Source organism: Ciconia boyciana, chromosome 4 (assembly GCF_034638445.1).
Source record: "Ciconia boyciana chromosome 4, ASM3463844v1, whole genome shotgun sequence".
Taxonomy (NCBI): Eukaryota; Metazoa; Chordata; class Aves; order Ciconiiformes; family Ciconiidae; genus Ciconia; species Ciconia boyciana.
In genome coordinates, this window is record NC_132937.1 from 3,025,765 (window position 1) to 3,046,187 (window position 20,423).

Below are 20,423 nucleotides of genomic sequence, written 5' to 3' on the forward strand. Positions count from 1 at the left end.
GCAGGGCTTCAGTACACGTAACGGTTGCTTGGAAAGATGCCATAACCATGAACATCCCCCCTTCTTCCTCCTTTCCCTGAACATTTATTGTTGAGCACAATGTCATATGGCATGGAATATCCCTTTGGTCAGTTTTGGTCAGCTGTCTTGGCAATGTCCCCTCCCAACCTCTTGCCTAATCTACTTGATTTGGTGGGGAAGGGGGTTGGAGAGAAAGCCGTGACCCTGTGCAAGCACTTCTCAGCAGCAGCTAAAACATTGGTGTGCTATCAACACTGTTTTAGCCACAAATGTAAAGCACAACATACAGGCTGCTATGAAGAAAGTTAAATTCATAACTTCATCCTAGCCAGACCCAGTACAATCTCCATCCTTATTGCATATCATTTTTGTCACGTTCAGGTCCCACGTTATGTGATACATCTAAGTATCCTCTGACTACCCCATTCAGATATTGTTTCATTTCTATACCCTACTCAAACCTTTCCACTTACTTACCTAACTGACAATGCATTACCATATTTGATCCTTAAATCCCATACCTTTCTTTTCTCCTTCCCATTCCATTTATTCCTCATTCCCAAAATTCCCTCTTACCAACACTTACAACTTATACTACATAACTAAACAATATTTACATCCAACAGTGAGGTTTATACATCCTCATTAACCCCTATCCCTTGTCCCTTGACATATACACAGATATAATTCCCCCACTCCATGGGCCCCCCAGGAAATGTCCATAAGAACAAGCTATTACTTGGGCCCGATCTGTCAAGGTGATCACTCAGGAAAGGAGAAGCAGAGTGCTGGACTGTAGGGCACCAAGAACAGCTTGGGTTGGGTCACCGCTGCACTCATCCGGTTCCTTGTGATGCTCATTCGTCGCTGGTTCAGGTGGTTCCTGCTGTATTACTTTCAATAACATACAACTCAAATCATGGATTATTTTCCCCTAAGGTTAAATCTCCTTGAGGTACACACCAGATTTCCCCATCCTTTCACATTACCCACCAAGGACACCCAGGTCCTTGAGCAAAGACAATCCCAAAATTGGGCTTGCTTTTTCCCAAAGGAGGAGCAACCCACACTGCCTTTCCCAGCCACTTCCCTACATGCACTATGGGGACCTTAAGTCCTCCCACAGTATGTAGGGGTTTTGTTTGGGAAGGGCCAGGACAATTAGCAGATCCTCTGGTGTTAACCAGCCAAGTAGCTTCTGCTAAATTTACATCCCAGTGCTTCCATTTGCGGACACTCTCAGCATAGTCTTTAACAGTCCATTGTATCACTCAATCTTTCTGGAGGCTTGTAGGCAATAGGGAATGTGGTACACCCACTCAATGCCATGCTCTTTGGCCCAGGAGTCTATGAGGTTTTTTCGGAAATGAGACCCGCTGTCTGACTCAATTCTTTCTGGGGTACTGTGTCATCCAAAGAACTTGCCTTTCAAGGACCAAGACGGTGTTTTGAGCAGTGGGGTGGTTTACAGTGTATGTTTCCAGCCACCCGGTAGTCACTTCCATCGTGACAAGCATGTAGCGCTTGCCTTGCGTGTTCCTGGCAGTGGTCCAATATATTCGATCTGCCAGACCTCGCCAAACTGATATCCCAAACACCACCCTCTATTCCAGGGACACTTTACTAGCATGGTTTGCTTGATTAGAATAGAATAGACTATTTCAGTTGGAGGGGACCTACAATGATCATCTAATCCTACTGCCTGACCACTTCCGGGCTGACCAAAAGTTAAAGCATATTATTAAGGGCATTGTCCAAATGCCTCTTAAACACCGACAGGCATGGGGCATTGACCACCTCTCTAGGAAGCCTGTTCCAGTGTTTGACCACCCTCTCGGTAAAGAAATGCTTCCTAATGTCAAGTCTGAATTTCCTCTGGTGCAGCTTTGAACCATTCCCATGCGTCCTGTCACTGGATCCCATGGAGAAGAGATCAGCACCTCCCTCTCCACTTCCCCTCTTCAGGAAGCTGTAGAGAGCAATGAGGTCGCCCCTCAGCCTCCTTTTCTCCAAACTAGACAAACCCAGAGTCCTTAGCCGCTCCTCATAGGACATGCCTTCCAGCCCTTTCACCAGCTTTGTTGCCCTCCTCTGGATGCATTCAAGGACCTTCACATCCTTCTTAAATTGTGGGGCCCAGAACTGCACACAGTACTCAAGGTGAGGCCACACCAACGCTAAATACAGCAGGATAATCACCTCTTTTGACCGACTGGTTATACTGTGTTTGATGCACCCCAGGATGCAGTTTGCCCTCTTGGCTGCCAGGGCACACTGCTGACTCCTCATATTGAGCCTACTGTCTACCAGCACCCCCAGATCCCTCTCTGCAGGGCTGATCTCCAGCCACTCCTCTCCCAATTTATACTGGTGCCTGGCATTACTCCGTCCTAGGTGCAGGATCCAGAATTTATTCTTGTTAAATTTTATCCCATTAATCATTGCCCAATGCTTCAATCTATCTAGATCCCTCTGCAAGGCCTCTTGTCCCTCAAGAGAGTCAATGGCACCTCCCAGTTTGGTATCGTCAGCAAACTTGCTAATGGTGCATTCAACTCCTGCATCCAGATCATTGATAAATATATTGAACAGGACTGGCCCTAGAATTGAACCCTGAGGAACACCGCTGGTGACTGGTTGCCAGCCAGATGTAGCCCCACTCACTACAACCCTTTGAGCCCTGCCATTCAGCCAGTTCTTCACCCAGCGCACCGTGAACCCACTCATCCCACAGTTGGACAACTTGTCCAGAAGGATGCTGTGAGGGACAGTATCAAAAGCCTCACTAAAATCCAGGAAAACTACATCCACCGCCTTCCCTTCATCCACTAGGCAGGTGACCTTATCATAGAAGGATATCAAATTAGATAGACAGGACTTTCCCTTTGTGAACCCATGTTGACTGTGCCTGAGGATTGCATTGTTCTTTAAATGCCTTTCAGTAGTACCCAGTATGATCTTCTCCATAATTTTTCCAGGAACTGAGGTTAGACTAACAGGTCTGTAGTTCCCTGGGTCTTCCCTCACGCCCTTCTTGTAAATTGGAATAACACTGGCTAGCTTCCAGTCAGCAGGGACCTCCCCAGACTCCCAAGACCTTTGGTAGATGAGCGAGAGGGGTCCTGATTATGCTGCATGTTTCGCATTCATGGGTGCGATGGCCTCTATGGTCACGTCCACCCCTCAATCAGAAGCCCATCTGTATGTTGCATCTCTCCCTAGATGTCCTGATGTGTCATGGGCCCACGGGGCTACAATAGCTCACCCTTACATTCCCAGTGCAGGTCCACCTGAGCCACTTCAATTCTAGCAGCCTGGTCTACCTGCTCATTGTTTTGATTTTCGTCAGTAGCATGGTTCTTGGGCATGTGAGCATCTAACATGACCTACCTTTGCAACAAGATTCTCTACCGGGGCAGCAATATCTTGCCACATTGCGGCAGCCCAGATGGGTTTACATCTGTACTTTCAGGTGGTCAGCTTCCACTGCTGTAGCTACCCACAAAGAGCATTTGCTACCATCCAGGAGTCAGTACAGAGATAGAGTAGTGGCCACTTTTCTCATTCAGCAATCTCTAGGGCCAGCTGGATGGTTTTCACTTCTGCAGACTGACTCAACTTGCCTTCTCCTTCAATGGCTTGAACGACTTGTGTAGGTCTCCACACAGCAGCTTTCCACTTCCTATGGCTTCCTACAACACTACAGGATCCATCAGTATACAGAGCATAATGCCTTTTACCTTCTGATAACTCATTATATAGTGGGGTCTCCTCATCACAAGTCACCTCTTCAGGCAATGCTCTGAAATCTCTGCCTTTTGGCCAGTCCATGATCTCTTCCAGGATTAGGAATCCTTGGGGTTCTGCATTTCAGCCCATTGCATGATTAATGCTACCCACTTACTCCATGTAGCATCAGTTGCATGATGCGTAGAGGGGATAATTCCTTTGAACATCCAGTGTAGCACAGGCAATCGTGGTGCCAAGAGGAGATATGTTTCTGTATCAACAACTTCTCAAGAGGCTCGACCCCCCCTCATATGCTGCTAGCATCTCTTTTTCAGTCGGGGTGTAGTGGGCTTCTGTCTTGGTTTCGGCTGGGATAGAGTTAATTTTCTTCCTAGTAGCTGGTATAGTGCTGTGTTTTGGATTTAGGATGAGAATAATGTTGATATCACACTGATGTTTTGGCTGTTGCTAAGTAATGTTTACACTAGTCAAGGACTTTTCAGCTTCCCATGCTCTGCCAGGTGCACAAGAAGCTGGGAGGGGGCACAGCCAGGACAGCTGACCCAAACTGGCCAAAGGGCTATTCCATACCATATGACATCATGCTCAGTATATAAACTGGGGGGAGTTGGCTGGGGAGTAGCGATCGCTGCTCGGGGACTGGCTGGGTGTCAGTTGGCGGGTGGTGAGCGGTTGTATCACTTGTTTTTTTCCTGGGTTTTGTTCCTCTCTCGCTGTCTTGTTGTTTTCCTTCTCATTACAATTTATTTTTGTTGTTGTTGTTCCAATTATTAAACTGTTCTTATCTCAACCCATGAGTTTTCTTACTTTTGCTCTTCTAATTCTCTCCTCCATCCCACTGGGGGGAAGGGTGAGCGAGCGGCTGTGTGGTACTTAATTGCCGACTGGGGCGAAACCACAACAGCTTCAGAGCCTCGATACCCCCAAGACCGTAGAGGTCAACCTCAGGTCTCTCCAGGTATTTTCTGCCAAAGGCTCCAGGTGAGACCATGCTCCTTTGCTGTGGTATAGAGCACATTTTGCACAGCTGGCCCTGTATGGACAGGCCCAAGGGCTACTGCACGAACCATCTCTTATTTGATCTGTTCAAAGGCCTGCTGTTGCTCAGGGCCCCACTCAAAATAGTTCTTCTTCTGGGTTATTCGATAGAGAGGGCTCACAAACTGACTGTAACCTGGAATATGCATTCTCCAGAATTCCACAAAGCCAAGGAAGGCTTGTGTTTCTTTCTTGTTAGCTGGCGGGGACGTAGTTGTTATCTTATTGATCACATCCATAGGGAAGTGACGATACCCACCTTTCCATTTTCTTCATAGAATCATAGAATGATTTGGGTTGGAAGGGACCTTTAAAGGTCATCTAGTTCCAAACCCCCTACCATGGACAGGGACATCTTTCACTAGATCAGGTTGCTCAAAGCCCTGTCCAACCTGACCTCAAACACTTCCAGGGATGGGGCATCCACAAATTCTCTGGGCAACCTGTTCCAATGTCTCACCACCCTCATCGTAAAAAAATTCTTCCTTATGTCCAATCTGAATCTACCCTCTTTTGGTTTAAAACCATTAGCCCTTGTCCTGTCACTACAGGCCTTGATAAAAAGTCTCTCTCCATCTTTCTTATAAGCCCCCTTTAAGTATTGAAAGGCCACCATAAGGTCTCCCCAGAGCCTTCTCTTCTCCAGGCTGAACAACCCCAACTCTCTCAGCCTTTCTTCATAGGCCCAAGAACTGGATCTCTTGTTCAGGTCCTTTGACCTTGCTTTGCTTTCTGGCAAAACCAGCTTTCAGAAGGATCTATATTATTCTTTTTCCTTTCTCAAACACATATTTCTCTGTGTTGCCCCACATGATTATGTCATCGATGTACTGTAGATGTTCAGGGGCATCACCCTGTTCCAGTGCAGTCTGGATCAGTCCATGGCAAATGGTGGGGCTGTGCTTCCACCCCTGGGGCAGTCGATTCCGGGTGTATTGGACACCCCTCCACGTGAAAGCAAACTGTGGCCTGCATTCTGCTGACAAAGGGATTGAGAAAAATGCATTGGCAATGTCAGTTGTAGCGTACCACTTGGCTGCCTTTGACTCCAGTTCCTATTGGAGTTCTAGCATATCTGGTACAGCAGCACTCAGCAGTGGTGTGACTTCGTTGAGGCCACGACAGTCTACTGTTAACCTCCACCCTCCATCAGGCTTTTGCTCTGGCCATATGGGACTATTAAAGGGTGAGTGAGTCTTGCTGATCACTCCTTGGCTCTCCAGTCAACAAATCAACTCATAGATGGGAACCAGGGAGTCCTTGGTTGGTGTGATACTGTCGTCGGTGTGCCATCATGGTAGCAATTGGCACTTGCTGTTCTTTGACACACAGCAAGCCCACAGCAGAGGGATCCTCCATGAGGCTGGGCAGGGTAGACAATTGTTTAATCTTCTCTGCATCCACAGTGGCTACACCAAAGACCCAGCAGTACTGTCTCGGGTCCCTGAAGTACCCTCTCCTGAGGTAGTCTATTGCCAAGGATACACGGAGTCTCCGGGCCGGTCACAATAGGATGTTTTTGCCACTTGTTCTCTGTTAGGCTCACCCCAGCCTCCAACACAGACAACTGTTGGGATCCCCCTGTACCTCCAGAAATCCAGATGGGTTCTTCTCCCTTCTACCCTGATGGCATTAGGGTACACTGTGCACCGATGTCCACCAAAGCCTAATACTCCTATGGATCTGATGCATCAGGCCATCAAATCCACACAGTCCAATAAACCCGGTCATCCCTTTCCTCTGTCTGGCCAGAGGCAGGGACCCTCTATTCCCGGTCAGAGTATTCACTATCTGACCCCCTGTACTGGGATTACGTGGCAAGGTTTTGGTAGTTGTGGGTGCTGCAGGAGTGGCTTCTGTGAGAAGATGCCAGAAGCTGCCCCCATGTCAGACAGAGCCAGTTCCAGCTGGCTCCAAGACAGACCCACTGCTGGCCAAACCTGAGTCAATCAGTGACACTGGTAGTGCCTCTGTGATACCATATTTAAGAAGGGGCAAAAACTGCTGCGCAACAGCAGCTGGGAGAGAGGAGAGTGACAGTAGTTGCTGAGTGATCTCCCTGTCCTAATCTTGACCCACGAGCTTTTCGTCGCTATTTCTCTCCCTGTCCTGTTGAGGAGGGGGAGTTATAGAGCAGCTTGGTGGGCAGCTGGCAGCTAGCGAAGGTCAACCCACCAAACCCCCACAATGTCAAACCAGAAGTCCCTTCTCCAAAATCAAGGAAAGAGGCATTCTCAGCCCTTCTTCTACGTCTGATCAGACCCTTCCTCCTCCTCCTCCCTTACTAATCGATGGTATGGTCCTGTCAACCTCTGCACCCAGTGTTTCTTTTTCACTACCAGGGTGATTACTGTAGTTGAGGTTTTGGTCCCTGTCTCATCCATGGTGTCCTCAGATGTGGTTTGAGTCGCTGTCTCAACCATGCTCCTTTGATGGTGCTGAACGGAGGCTCAATAGGCACAGGCCAAGCCCCAGTACAGTGCTAGGAGCTGCTGGGTCTCATCAGGGTAGGCAAGGCACCCTTCCGTCCAGTGGCATGCCAATTCAACAGGATTACATGCCTATTCAGGCATAAAATCCCAGGTTATTGGAGGTGATAACTGCAATAGGCACCTGCCCAAATCCTTCCACGCACCCTGCCACCCAGGGATCCACCGCTTAAGAGAACGTTTCAGTATCGCCTCACCCAAAATTGTTTTTTCTTATGCCAGAATGAAACCAGGTTCCACACACCTAACAAAAGGCCAATTATGTTAGATAACAGGATCAAACAGCTTACATAAGGATGTACAAGAACCTCGGGAGCCTGTGCAACAAAGCCAGCCATGTCAATCCCAGACGAAAAGAGGAAGGTGCAATCCCTCATTCTCTCCACAAGATAGCCCACCCAACACAGGACCGGCATCAATGCCAGGGCCAAGTGCATGGCCACTGCTTTTATCAAATGTTCCCAGGCACAGCAAGACAGAGAGATAAGCGGCACAGCAAACAACAAGAGTTGAAAGCAGCCACTAACAATCCCTAGACTCTACTATACAGTAAAGCAACCAAGCTCCATGACCTGTACAGAAGCCTGCGAATTAACAACTACAACACCTATAGCATGCTCAGATCAAAACTGTCGTTATCTCATGCCCCATATTGAGTGCTAAAAAGGAATGTGGTGGGCCAGTAGCCAAAAACCCACCCTGCCTTTTATTCACTCACCTCTCCCAGGCAATGGGGAGAAAAAAATGAAAGGAGGGCAACAAGACTCGTGGATTGGGATAATGATAGTTTAATAGGGAAAGCAAAAGCTGCGTGCACAAGCAAAGTACAAAGAGGAATTCATTCACTACTTCTCATTGGCAGGCAGATGTCCAGACACTTCCTGGAAAGCAGCGCCTCAGCACATATAACGGTTGCTTGGAAAGACAAATTCCACAACCACAAATGTCCCCCCTGCCTCCTCCTTTTCCCCAACTTTAACTGCTGAGCACAACATCATATGGTATGGAATATCCCTTTGGTCAGTTTGAATCACCTGTCCTGGCTATATCCCCTCCCAACCTCTTGCCCATGCCTAACCTACTTGTTCTGGTGGAGAAGGGGGTTGGAGAGAAAGCCTTAGAATCATAGAATCATAGAATCATAGAATCATAGAATCATTAAGGTTGGAAAAGACCTTTAAGATCATCAAGTCCAACCATTAACCTAGCACTGCCAAGTCCACCACTAAACCATGTCCCTAAGCACCACATCTACACATCTTTTAAATATCCCCAGGGATGGTGACTCAAGCACTTCCCTGGGCAGCCTGTTCCAATGCTTGACCACCCTTTCCGTGAAGAAACTTTTCCTAATATCCAATCTAAACCTCCCCTGGCGCAACTTGAGGCCATTTCCTCTTGTCCTATCACTCATTACCTGGGAGAAGAGACCAACTCCCACCTCTCGACAACCTCCTTTCAGGTAGTTGTAGAGAGCAATAAGGTCTCCCCTCAGCCTCCTTTTCTCCAGGCTAAACAATCCCAGTTCCCTCAGCCGCTCCTCATAAGACTTCTGCTCTAGACCCTTCACCAGCTTCGTTGCCCTTCTCTGGACACGCTCTAGCACCTCAATGTCTCTCTTGTAGTGAGGGGCCCAAAACTGAACACAGTATTCGAGGTGTGGCCTCACCAGTGCCGAGTACAGGGGAACAATCACTTCCCTAGTCCTGCTGGCCACACTATTTCTGATACAAGCCAGGATGCTATTGGCTTTCTTGGCCACCTGGGCACACTGCCAGCTCATATGCAGCCAGCTGTCAACCAACACCCCCAGGTCCTTTTCTGCCAGGCAGCTTTCCAGCCGCTCTTCCCCAAGCCTATGGCGTTGCATGGGGTTGTTGTGACCCAAGTGCAGGACCCGGCACTCAGCTTTGTTGAACCTTATACAATTGGCCTTGGCCCATCGATCCAGCCTGTCCAGATCCCTCTGTCCAGAGCCTTCCTACCCTCAAGCAGATCAACACTCCCACCCAACTTGGTGTCCTCTGCAAACTTACTGAGGGTGCACTCAATCCCCTCATCCAGATAATTGATAAAGATATTAAACAGAACTGGCCCCAATACTGAGCCCTGGGGAACACCACTTGTGACCGGCCACCAACTGGATTTAACTCCATTCACCACCACTGTTTGGGCCCGGCCATCCAGCCAGTTTTTTACCCAGCAAAGAAGGATATCCTTGATGCTGTGGAAGCACTGCTCAGCAACAGCCAAAACGTTTGTGTGTTATCAACATTGTTTTAGCCACAAATTCAAAGCACAGCACCATACAGGCTGCTATGAAGAAAGTTAACTTCAAAACTTCATCCCAGCCAGACCCAGTACACAGGAACAATTTAAATTGTGAACACCAGTGCTGTGCAGCTGCTCTTTCCACAGCAGCCTAGTGATAAAATGTGAAGGCCAGGTATCTCTAAATTACATACACTAAGAGATGAGTACAGTACTAGAATAACCAGGAATTCTCTTGTTAATTTTGCATCTGGCAACAAATTATTTTTTCCCCTAACTGTTAAAGCAGAAGAGTAAAATTGCTACCTCTATAATTTGTGCTGGTTGTTAATTTAAGGTTCAGCATCAAATCAGAGAACAGCCTATTAAAACAGGCAGCCTGATTTGTTCAGCAGAAAAGTGAGTAACCTAAACCCACCAGTATGCAGTAACAGTCACAATGGTCAGAGACATGGAGAGGTTATATGTATTATATTTTATAGTTTTACAAAACTAAGTATAGAAACAGATACCAGGACATGATCTAGCATATAACAGTAATAAGAAGAAAGTTGCCCAGAATAAGGTATCCTCTCAAGATTGGCTTGTTGTCTTTTAGTATCTTGGGCATTCACCATATTCATCGTTAATAACAATTAATTGTTACAATAATTAAAAATAAAATCTTCTCCAAAAGGAAACTGTCTATGAATAAAGCATCTGGAATGTTTTAAAATTAATCAAGAGTCCCAAATGCTAAAGGGAAAACAAGACCCTTTGTAAAAAAACAACAAAACCTATAAAATTATAAAAAATGTGGAGGGAGATGGGGGCATACTGCCTTTGACAGTAAAAGCAACCTGAAAATTGAATTAGTAAATTCTTATTATGGTGAATTTAATGTATGTATTCAAGTCCCTAGTTAACCAGATGTTCAACATATTGGCAACTCCGTTACACGTAAAACATTGGCAGTAGAAGTATAATTAAGAGTAAGTGAATATACTGTATCAGTGTTTCCTATAACAACCACTAACTAACTTATAAGAGCAGTATTTTTGCTTACATTTACAGTTGCAATTCTTTTAGGTTTAACACAAAGGATCAGTGCTGTCTTTGAAACCCTGGAAGTCCTTCTGCCTTTTTCTGCATTCTAGAATGTCACAAGTCGCTACATCAGACCTATTTAGAAAACCTTGCTGTACTTGGAGATGGCTGCTGTGGGAAAGGGCAGAATAGTAACTTCATATAAGAGGGAACAATAACTCTTCATATAAGAGGGAGCAATTCAGAGATGAGAGAAGCAGGAGACTTCTCTTACAAGATACCTTATTTTTATTGTGGATTCCACCTATTTAACCATTCCCAGATATAAGGCAAAAAGAAATTTTGCTCCTAACAACAGTGTTGTTTGTTATATCAGGATTGAGATATCTAAGATTGTCTCAACTTGCATAAATAAAATAAGATTTGTACTTACTGATATATCATCATTAAAATCTATTTCATCCAAATCGAGGTATTCAGGGGCTTCCATTATTCTTCTATGGACATTTTGTGTAAGTCAGAACAGTAGCAAAGACCTAATTAAAAAAGATAAATATATTATTTGCTAAACAGTCAAAAACATAAAAAAATGTTTTAAAATAGTTGCTAGAATACTAAAAATATTTAACTTGTAAAGTAAGTCATTCATAACAATCTGTGGTCAGTTGACCTTGGCTGGATGCCAGGTGCCCACGAAGCCGTTCTGTCACTCCCCCTCCTCAACTGGATAGGGGGAGAAAAATACAACAAAAGACTCATGGGTCGAGATAAGGACAGGGAGATCACTCACCAATTACCATCACAGGCAAAACAGACTCAACTTGGGGAAATTCATTTATTACCAACCAAATCAGAGTAAGATAATGAGAAAAAAAACCCCAAAACCTTAAAACACCTTCCCCCCACCCCTCCCTTCTTCCCAGGATCAACTTCACTCCCAACTTCTCTACCTCCTCCCCCCGAGAGGCGCAGGGGGATGGGGAATTGGTTGCGGTCAGTTCATAACACTTTGTCTCTGCTGCTCCTTCCTCCTCATACTCTTCCCCTGCTCCAGCATGGGGTCCCTCCCATGGGAGACAGTCCTCCACGAACTTCTCCAACATGGGTCCTTCCCATGGGGTGCAGTTCTTCACAAACTGCTCCAGCATTGGTACTTTCCACGGGGTGCAGTCCTTCAGGAAAGGACTGTTCCGGCATGGGTCCTCTGCAGGGTCACAAGTCCTGCCAGGAAACCTGCTCCAGCGTGGCTCCTCTCCACAGGGACACAGGTCCTGCCAGGAGCCTGCTCCAGCGCGGGCTCTCCACGGGGTCACAGCCTCCTTCAGGCGTATCCACCTGCTCCGGCATGGGGTCCTCCATGGGCTGCAGGGGGACAACCTGCTTCACCATGGTCTTCACCACGGGCTGCAGGGGAATATCTGCTCCGGTGCCTGGAGTACCTCTTCCCCCTCCTTCTTCACTGACCTTGGTGTCTGCACAGTTGTTTCTCTCACATATTCTCACCCCTCTCTCTTCCGGCTGCTGTTGTGCAGCAGTTTTTTTTCCCCTTCTTAAATATGTTATCACAGAGGCGGTACCACTGTCGCTGATTGGCTCAGCCTTGGCCAGCGGTGGGTCCGTATTGGAGCCAGCTGGCACTGGCTCTATTGGACATAGGGGAAGCATCTGGCATCTTCTCACAGAAGCCACCTCTGCAGCTCCCCCAACTACCAAAACCTTGCCACGCAAACCAAATACAATCATAAAAGCTAAACATGATTTGTCTCCTATACTCTGCATATCATAGTTGTGGTTTAGCCCCAGCCGGCAACTAAGCACCATGCAGCCGCTCACTCACTCCCCCCACAGTGGGATGGGGGAGAGAATCAGAAGAGTAAAAGTAAGAAAACTCGAGGGTTGAGATAAAGACAGTTTAATAGGTAAAGCAAAAGCCGCGCAAGCAAGCAAAGCAAAGCAAGGAATTCCTTCACTACTTCCCATGGGCAGGCAGGTGTTCAGCCATCTCCAGGAAAGCAGGGCTCCATCACGCGTAATGGTTACTAGGGAAGACAAACGCCATAACTCCAAATGTCCCCCCTTCGTTCTTCTTCCCCAGCTTTATATACTGAGCATGATGTCATATGGTATGGAATAGCCCTTTGGGCAGTTTGGATCAATTATCCTGGCTGTGTCCCCTCCCAGCTTCTTCTGCACCTGGCAGAGCATGGGAAGCTGAAAAGTCCTTGACTAGTGCAGCAACAACTAAAACATCTCTGTATTATCAACACTGCCTTCAGCACAAATCCAAAACATAGCCCCATACCAGCCACTATAAAGAAAATTAACTCTATCTCAGCTGAAACCAGGACAGTATCCACCCCTTATTCCATACCATTTACGTCATGCTCAGGTCTCACACTATCCAGTACATTCTCATTACCCACCGTCACCCTTCCCATCCTTTGATATAATACACACATATCATTCCCTTAGTCTATGGACCACCCCTACAAAATATTTGTGAAATGTCCATAAATGTCCACAAAATGTCCACTGAGTTCATTTAGTCCATGACTTTGGGCTTCATCTCTTATGGTTGTTACTCAGGACAGGAGAGGTGGTGTGTTTCTTGGAGTTATTGGGCACCAAAGCCAGCTCAGGTCAGGTCACTGCTGCACTTGCACTGCTTCTTGTAAGGCTTCTCCTCCATTGGTTCAGGTGGTTCTGGCTGTAGTAATTCCTATAACATGCAACTCAAATCATGGGTTACAACAAGTTAAAGGTATATCCATTACAATGTCCACCCCTGGTCCTTTTGGGCCAGGTTATAGGGTTTACATTGCAATAAACTCCTCCCCTTGCTCCTAGCCTGGCCAGCAACAAGGGGTTCCTGCTATAGTAAGTCCCACAACATGCAACTCAAATCCCGGGATACAACAATTTAAAGGTATTTCCATTACAATCTCCACCCCTGGTCCCTTTGGACCAGACCATCAGGTTTAACATTGCAATGAAGTCCTCCCCTTGCCCCTGCTCCAGCTTGGACTTATCCACAGAATGTAGTACCTTCAGAAGTAAACTTGCTCCAACATGGCCTCATCCACAGCCACAGATGCTTCGAGGTGTACCTGCTGCAGCATGGACTTCATCCACAGCCACAGATGCTTCGAGGTGCACCTTATCCAGCGTGGACTTATCCTTGGGCCACAATCCCTTCAGAGGTATACCTGCTGTGGCACAGACATAACCATGGCCACAGACGTTTCAAGATATACCTGCTCTGGCATGGGCTTATCCATGGGCACAGACGCTTCGGGGTGTCCTGCTCCCACATGGATTCATCCACAGGTCACAGTCCCTTCAACTCGAGTTCACACTGGAGTTCCAGCCTGTCCAGTACAGCAGCACAGAAACAGCAGCAATGCCCTGGCCATCTGCCAGCCCAGGCGTATGGCCATTGCTGTTATCAAAATGTTCCCAGGCACAGCACAGTAAGGTGATCAGCAGTACAGCAGCACAGCAAGCAGCAAAAGCAAAAAACAGCCACTAACGAGACCTAGACTCTAATATACAGTAAGGCAAGCAAGCCCCATGGCAAGCACAGGAGCCTGCTGACTAATAGCTAAACAGCAATAACAGCTATAAATTCTATCTAGCACATTCCAATCAAATCTGTCATTATCTCAAAACCTTCGAGCCCCACGTTGGGCACCAAAAAGGACTGTCGTGGTTCAGCCCCAGCCGGCAACTAAGCACCATGCAGCCGCTCGCTCACTCCCCCCACAGTGGGATGGGGGAGAGAATCAGAAGAGTAAAAGTAAGAAAACTCGAGGGTTGAGATAAAGACAGTTTAATAGGTAAAGCAAAAGCCATGCACGCAAACAAAGCAAAGCAAGGAATTCCTTCACTACTTCCCATGGGCAGGCAGGTGTTCAGCCATCTCCAGGAAAGCAGGGCTCCATCACGCATAACGGTTACTTGGGAAGACAAACGCCATCACTCCAAATGTCCCCCCTTCCTTCTTCTTCCCCAGCTTTATATACTGAGCATGACGTCATGTGGTATGGAATAGCCCTTTGGGCAGTTTGGATCAACTATCTTGGCTGTGTCCCCTCCCAGCTTCTTCTGCACCTGGCAGAGCACAGGAAGCTGAAAAGTCCTTGACTAGTGCAGCAACAACTAAAACATCTCTGTATTATCAACACTGTTTTCAGCACAAATCCAAAACATAGCCCCATACCAGCCACTATAAAGAAAATTAACTCTGTCTCAGCTGAAACCAGGACAATCATGAAGAAGCCATTTCACTTATTAAGGAAGGATAGCTATGTGGTACTTGAACTGGAAGTCATAAAGACTTGATCCTACATCACTCAGTCCTTCCAGATGTTCAATATAAGCATACAACAAAAAGTCTAAGGTTAATCAAAAGAGACTTCAGAGCCCTGGGAAGAATGCTAAAACATTCAGAAGCACAGATAGTGTTTTCCTCAATCCTCCCAGTATTGGGGGGAGACTTTGGAAGACACAGGCGAGCCCAGGATATCAATACCTGGCTCCAGGACTGGTGCCTCCACCAAAACTTTGGGTTTTTAAACCATGGAAGAGCCTTTGAGAGACAAGGTATGCTGGGACCTGATGGGATCCACCTGTCCCGATGGGGAAAATGTGTCTTTGGGTGTAAGCTGGCAGAACTGATCGAGAGCTTTAACTAGAATCTATGGGGGAAGGGAATACCAACAGGAGAGCTGATGGTAAGCCAAGGGTTAGCATGACATCACCTGAGAGTGGCAATATTAGTGGGAACATTTATGCTGCTCCTGGAAGCACAGAGGGCTCAGGAGCATATCTGAAATGCTTGTACACCAATGAACACAGTATGAGAAACAAACAGAATGAACTGGAAGCATTGGTCAGTTCCCAGAGCCATGATATCATTGGTATTAGTGAGACTTGGTGGAATGAGTCCCATGATTGGAGTGCTGGGATGGAGGGCTGCAGGCTGTTCAGGAGGGATAGGCAGGGCAGGCGGGGTGGAGGTGTCGCACTATATGCAAGGGAGAGGTTTGATTGTACAGCCCTTGCAGTTAGTGATGATGTGGTTGAGAGCCTCTGGGTGGGGATTAGGGGATGGAAAACAAAGGAGATGTTGTAGTGGGTGTCTACTACCGATTGCCCAGCCAGGATGTAAGCACTGATGAGTTATTCTATAGGCAATTAGGAGAAATCTCTGGATTGGTAGCCCTTGTCCTTATGGGAGACTTGAACTTCCCAGACATCAACTGGGAATATCATACTGCTGTGACAAGCAAGTCTGGGAAATTCCTGAAGTTTGTGGGAGATAACTTCTTGTCACAGGTACTCAGGGAGCCAACTAGGAAAGATGCCCTCCTAGACTTGTGATTTCTGAATAGAGAAGGACTCATGGGAGATGTGATGGTAGGTGGCTGTCTTGGCCACAGGGATCACAAAATGGTTGAGTTTAAAATTTTCAGTGTAATGAGAAAAAAGGACAGCAGAGTTGCTACCCTGGACTTCAGGAGAGCAAACTTCAAGCTATTCAGGGAGCTACTTAGCAGAATCCCCTAGGAATCTGCCTTTGAGGGCTTAGGAGTCCACGAATGCTGGTCAGTCTTTAAGAAGCACCTTTTAGAAGCACAGGAGCAGGCAATCCCATTTTGTTGAAAGACAAGCAAGCAGGGCAGAAGACCAGCTTGGCTGAAGAGGGAACTCCTCGAGGAGCTCAAGAGGAAAAAGAAATTGTATGATCTCTGGAAGCAAGGTCAGGCTTTGCAGGAAGATTACAGAGCTGTGGTTCATTTATGCAGGGAGAAGATATGAAAGGCCAAAGCTAAACTAGAGTTGAAACTGGCCAGTGTTGTTTCAGATAACAAGAAGGGCTTTTTTAAGTATGTTAATAGCAAGAGGAGGTCTAAAGAAAACATTGGACTGATACTTGTTGAAGATGGTCACCTGACTAATAGGGATGAAGAAAAAGCAGAGGCAATTCAATGATTTTTTTGCCTCAGTCTTTAATAACATGGATAGACCTTGGGCTGCCCGGTCCCCTGAGTCAGAGGACCATGAGTGCGGCAACAGTGACTTTCCATTTGTGGACACTGAAATTGTAAGGGACCAGCTGTATCAGCTGAATGTTCACAAGTCCATGGGCCCTGATGGGATTCATCCCAGAGTACTGAAGGAGCTAGAGGATGTTATGGTGGGACCCCTCTCGCTCATCTACCAAAGGTCTTGGGAGTCTGGGGAGGTCCCTGCTGACTGGAAGCTAGCCAGTGTTATTCCAATTTACAAGAAGGGCGTGAGGGAAGACCCAGGGAACTACAGACCTGTTAGTCTAACCTCAGTTCCTGGAAAAATTATGGAGAAGATCATACTGGGTACTACTGAAAGGCACTTAAAGAACAATGCAATCCTCAGGCACAGTCAACATGGGTTCACAAAGGGAAAGTCCTGTCTATCTAATTTGATATCCTTCTATGATAAGGTCACCTGCCTAGTGGATGAAGGGAAGGCGGTGGATGTAGTTTTCCTGGATTTTAGTGAGGCTTTTGATACTGTCCCTCACAGCATCCTTCTGGACAAGTTGTCCAACTGTGGGATGAGTGGGTTCACGGTGCGCTGGGTGAAGAACTGGCTGAATGGCAGGGCTCAAAGGGTTGTAGTGAGTGGGGCTACATCTGGCTGGCAACCAGTCACCAGCGGTGTTCCTCAGGGTTCAATTCTAGGGCCAGTCCTGTTCAATATATTTATCAATGATCTGGATGCAGGAGTTGAATGCACCATTAGCAAGTTTGCTGACGATACCAAACTGGGAGGTGCCATTGACTCTCTTGAGGGACAAGAGGCCTTGCAGAGGGATCTAGATAGATTGGAGCATTGGGCAATGATTAATGGGATGAAATTTAAAAATTTAAAGGGGGCTTATAAGAAAGATGGGGACAGACTTTTTACCAGGGCCTATAGCGATAGGACAAGGGGTAATGGTTTTAAACTGTAAGAGGGTAGATTCAGACTAGATATAAGGAAGAATTTTTTTACAATGAGGGTGGTGAAACACTGGAACAGGATGCCCGGAGATGTGTTAGATGCCCCATCCCTGGAAACATTCAAGGTCAGGTTGGACAGGGCTCTGAGCAACCTGATCTAGTTGAAGATGTCCCTGCTCATTGCAGGGGGGTTGGACTAGATAACCTTTAAAGGTGCCCTCCAACCCAAACCATTCTATGAATCTATGAAATCCAAATGCCGGATTCTGCACCTGGGACAGAGTAACGCCAGGCACAAGTATAAATTGGGAGAGAAGTGGCTGGAGATGAGCCTTGCAGAAAGGGATCTGGGGGTGCTGGTAGACAGTAGGCTCAATATGAGGAGTCAGCAGTGTGCCCTGGCAGCCAAGAGGGCAAACTGCATCCTGGGGTGCATTAAACACAGTATAACCAGCCGGTCAAAATGGGTGATTATCCTGCTGTATTCAGCACTGGTGCAGCCTCACCTTGAGTACTGTGTGCAGTTCTGGGCCCCACAATTTAAGAAGGATGTTAAGGTATTCGGATGTGTCCAGAAGAGGTCTGCAAAGCTGGTGAAAGGGCTGGAAGGCGTGTATTATCCCTAAAGACAAGTACAACAGAAATGAAAGTGGAAAATGAACCTATTTTAAAAGAAGTTGATAAAGAAAGGTGATAATGTATTTTTAATTGATGTGAAGCACTACAGAAGTGTTAAGTATTATTATGGAAGCAAATTAATCAAACACCTGCATGCCAATGGGCAGTAGTGAATGAATTCCTTATTTTGCTTTGCTTGCATGTGTGGCTTTTGCTTTCCCTATTAAACTGTCTTTATCTCAACCCACGAGTTTTCTCACTTTTACCCTTCTGATTCTCTCCCCCATCCCACTGCAGGGGGAGCAAGCGAGCGGCTGTATGGTGCTTAGTTGTCGGCTGGGTTTAAACTATGACAACTTCTTAACACAAAGATAGAATTTCAGCATGTTTTTTAAGGTTTGTGCTTTAACGTGCTATATTTGGGTGACATTATAGCTTACTTGTAGGAAAATACTCTGTCACCTATACCATCATGACACTAACAACCAAGTTGCTTTTACAAGCACAAGTCCCAGAGAAAAGGTCCTGCTTTGCTTATGTATCTATATGACACTCAGTGACCGTCACTGAATAGGTACAACTTACATTGAGCCAAATCATACAAAACATCCCCTCCACTGTCAACCGTAGCGAGCAAGTGAGCTGAAATGGGTTCTGCAGAGGTACTAAAATCTTTATACTGCAAATGATCAGAACAAGGGGCAAAATGATCAGAATGGGGCAAAACAATTAGTATGGCACAAGGCTGCAAGGACATGCTTAATGCTATGTGTGAAACGCAGTACAGATCTCCCTAAAACCTAGCCAAGTTTATGTTCCAGAGAGCACTGAGGAATAGGAAATGAGACTGTGACTTGTTGCAGGATAGCCTTGAAAGGTCCTTCAAATGGAAAAGGAATGCATCATTTTTTGAACAGAAGCTAGCCCGAGGACACAGAATGTAGTGCTTTTAAGAGTAACTAGGTGAGAAAAACAGGGAAAAAAAAGAATGCACAACAGGCAACTAACTTTTTCCCCCTGGGTGTAATTATACCACCATTAAAGCAAGCAATGGCCTTCTAGAGAACTTGCACAAGGAAAATATCTGAAATCTTTTAACTATGATCATTGTCATTACCGATATAAAAATTCAGTATCAGTACAAGTTACAGAGTTGGGCTATGGTTTAAAGAACTTTTTTCAGAAAACTTAAGTGCTTGTCCACTGGTTAAAAAAATAATAATTGTATAAGATAGTACAATCAAATCAAGTAATAACTGCACTTACAGGGAACCTAAACTTTAGAATTTATGTCCCTCTGTCCAGAACTAACTGCAAACATAATTCTTTAATTCTTTTAGGGAGTGATGTGATCATTAAGAGGTTCAGAGATCCATAATTTCAGATCCCAGTCATTTTAATTAGCATTTATTTGACTTTTGTCATTTTAGACTTCTGTATGCCTCCTACTGTAAGAATTGAAACCATCTTCAACAGATTATTTTGTGGAAGAATTGCTTTCAGTTCACACTCATACTGCTGTCTCATTCTTCAAAAAATGAAGATATGGTACTACCCAATACACTAAAACATTTCAGGTCATACACTCTCTGCAAAAAAGATGTTTGTCAAAACATGGTCTCACAATAAGCAATTTGGGTAGTTCTCATTGTTTTCCTGTCATTGCTGTCCCTTTAGAAAAAGACAGAACAAATGATCTTTGGATAATACTCTTCTTGAGGCAGGCTCTATAATTTACCAATCTTGCTAAGTGTCCCTCCGTAGATGTAAAAATTAGCTGCCAGTTTATCACTGTGACTACTGATACTACCTCAAACTGAATTACTAAGTTTTAGAAGCAAAATAAATGCCGACCGCATATGCGCTGTCCTACATAAATTATAGGATTGCAGAATCTACCCAGTATCATTCCATAAGGTGGTACACATATGAGGCAAGAATGAGAATTAAAATATAAAAGTTTAAAGGTGGACCATATCCATATCATATATATGGATCACATCACATACAAATATCCTAAAAAACAACCAAAGCAACTTCACTGAGTTTAAGTTTTTAACTGGAATTAAATGGATAAAAAAAACCAAACCCAAAACACAGCATGTTTAAAAAGCAATGGATGAGATAAAGAAAACTACTCTAAACATGCCACATAATAAGGGAGAATAGAAAAGATTACCTAAATATTTTATTTTGTGATTAAAACTGATTTATTCAGGAAAGG

General features: G+C 45.7%; 1 protein-coding gene across 5 annotated transcripts in view; it reads right to left on the reverse strand.

The window, feature by feature from the left end:
- The window catches only part of LOC140650892 (synphilin-1-like), a 127,324-nt gene that overhangs the window by 66,472 nt on the left and 40,429 nt on the right, over window positions 1-20,423 (reverse strand). For 2 of the 5 annotated variants that reach the window (XM_072859738.1, XM_072859743.1), the window contains exon 1: window positions 11,029-11,068. Coding sequence is in view for 1 of the 5 variants with exons in the window: in XM_072859737.1 (XP_072715838.1) it covers window positions 11,029-11,085 (57 nt within the window). In the remaining 4 variants the exon portion in view is untranslated. Of the gene's footprint in view, window positions 1-11,028; window positions 11,132-20,423 lie in introns of those variants that run through there. The other 3 variants (XM_072859737.1, XM_072859740.1, XM_072859742.1) reach the window with 3 other exon arrangements.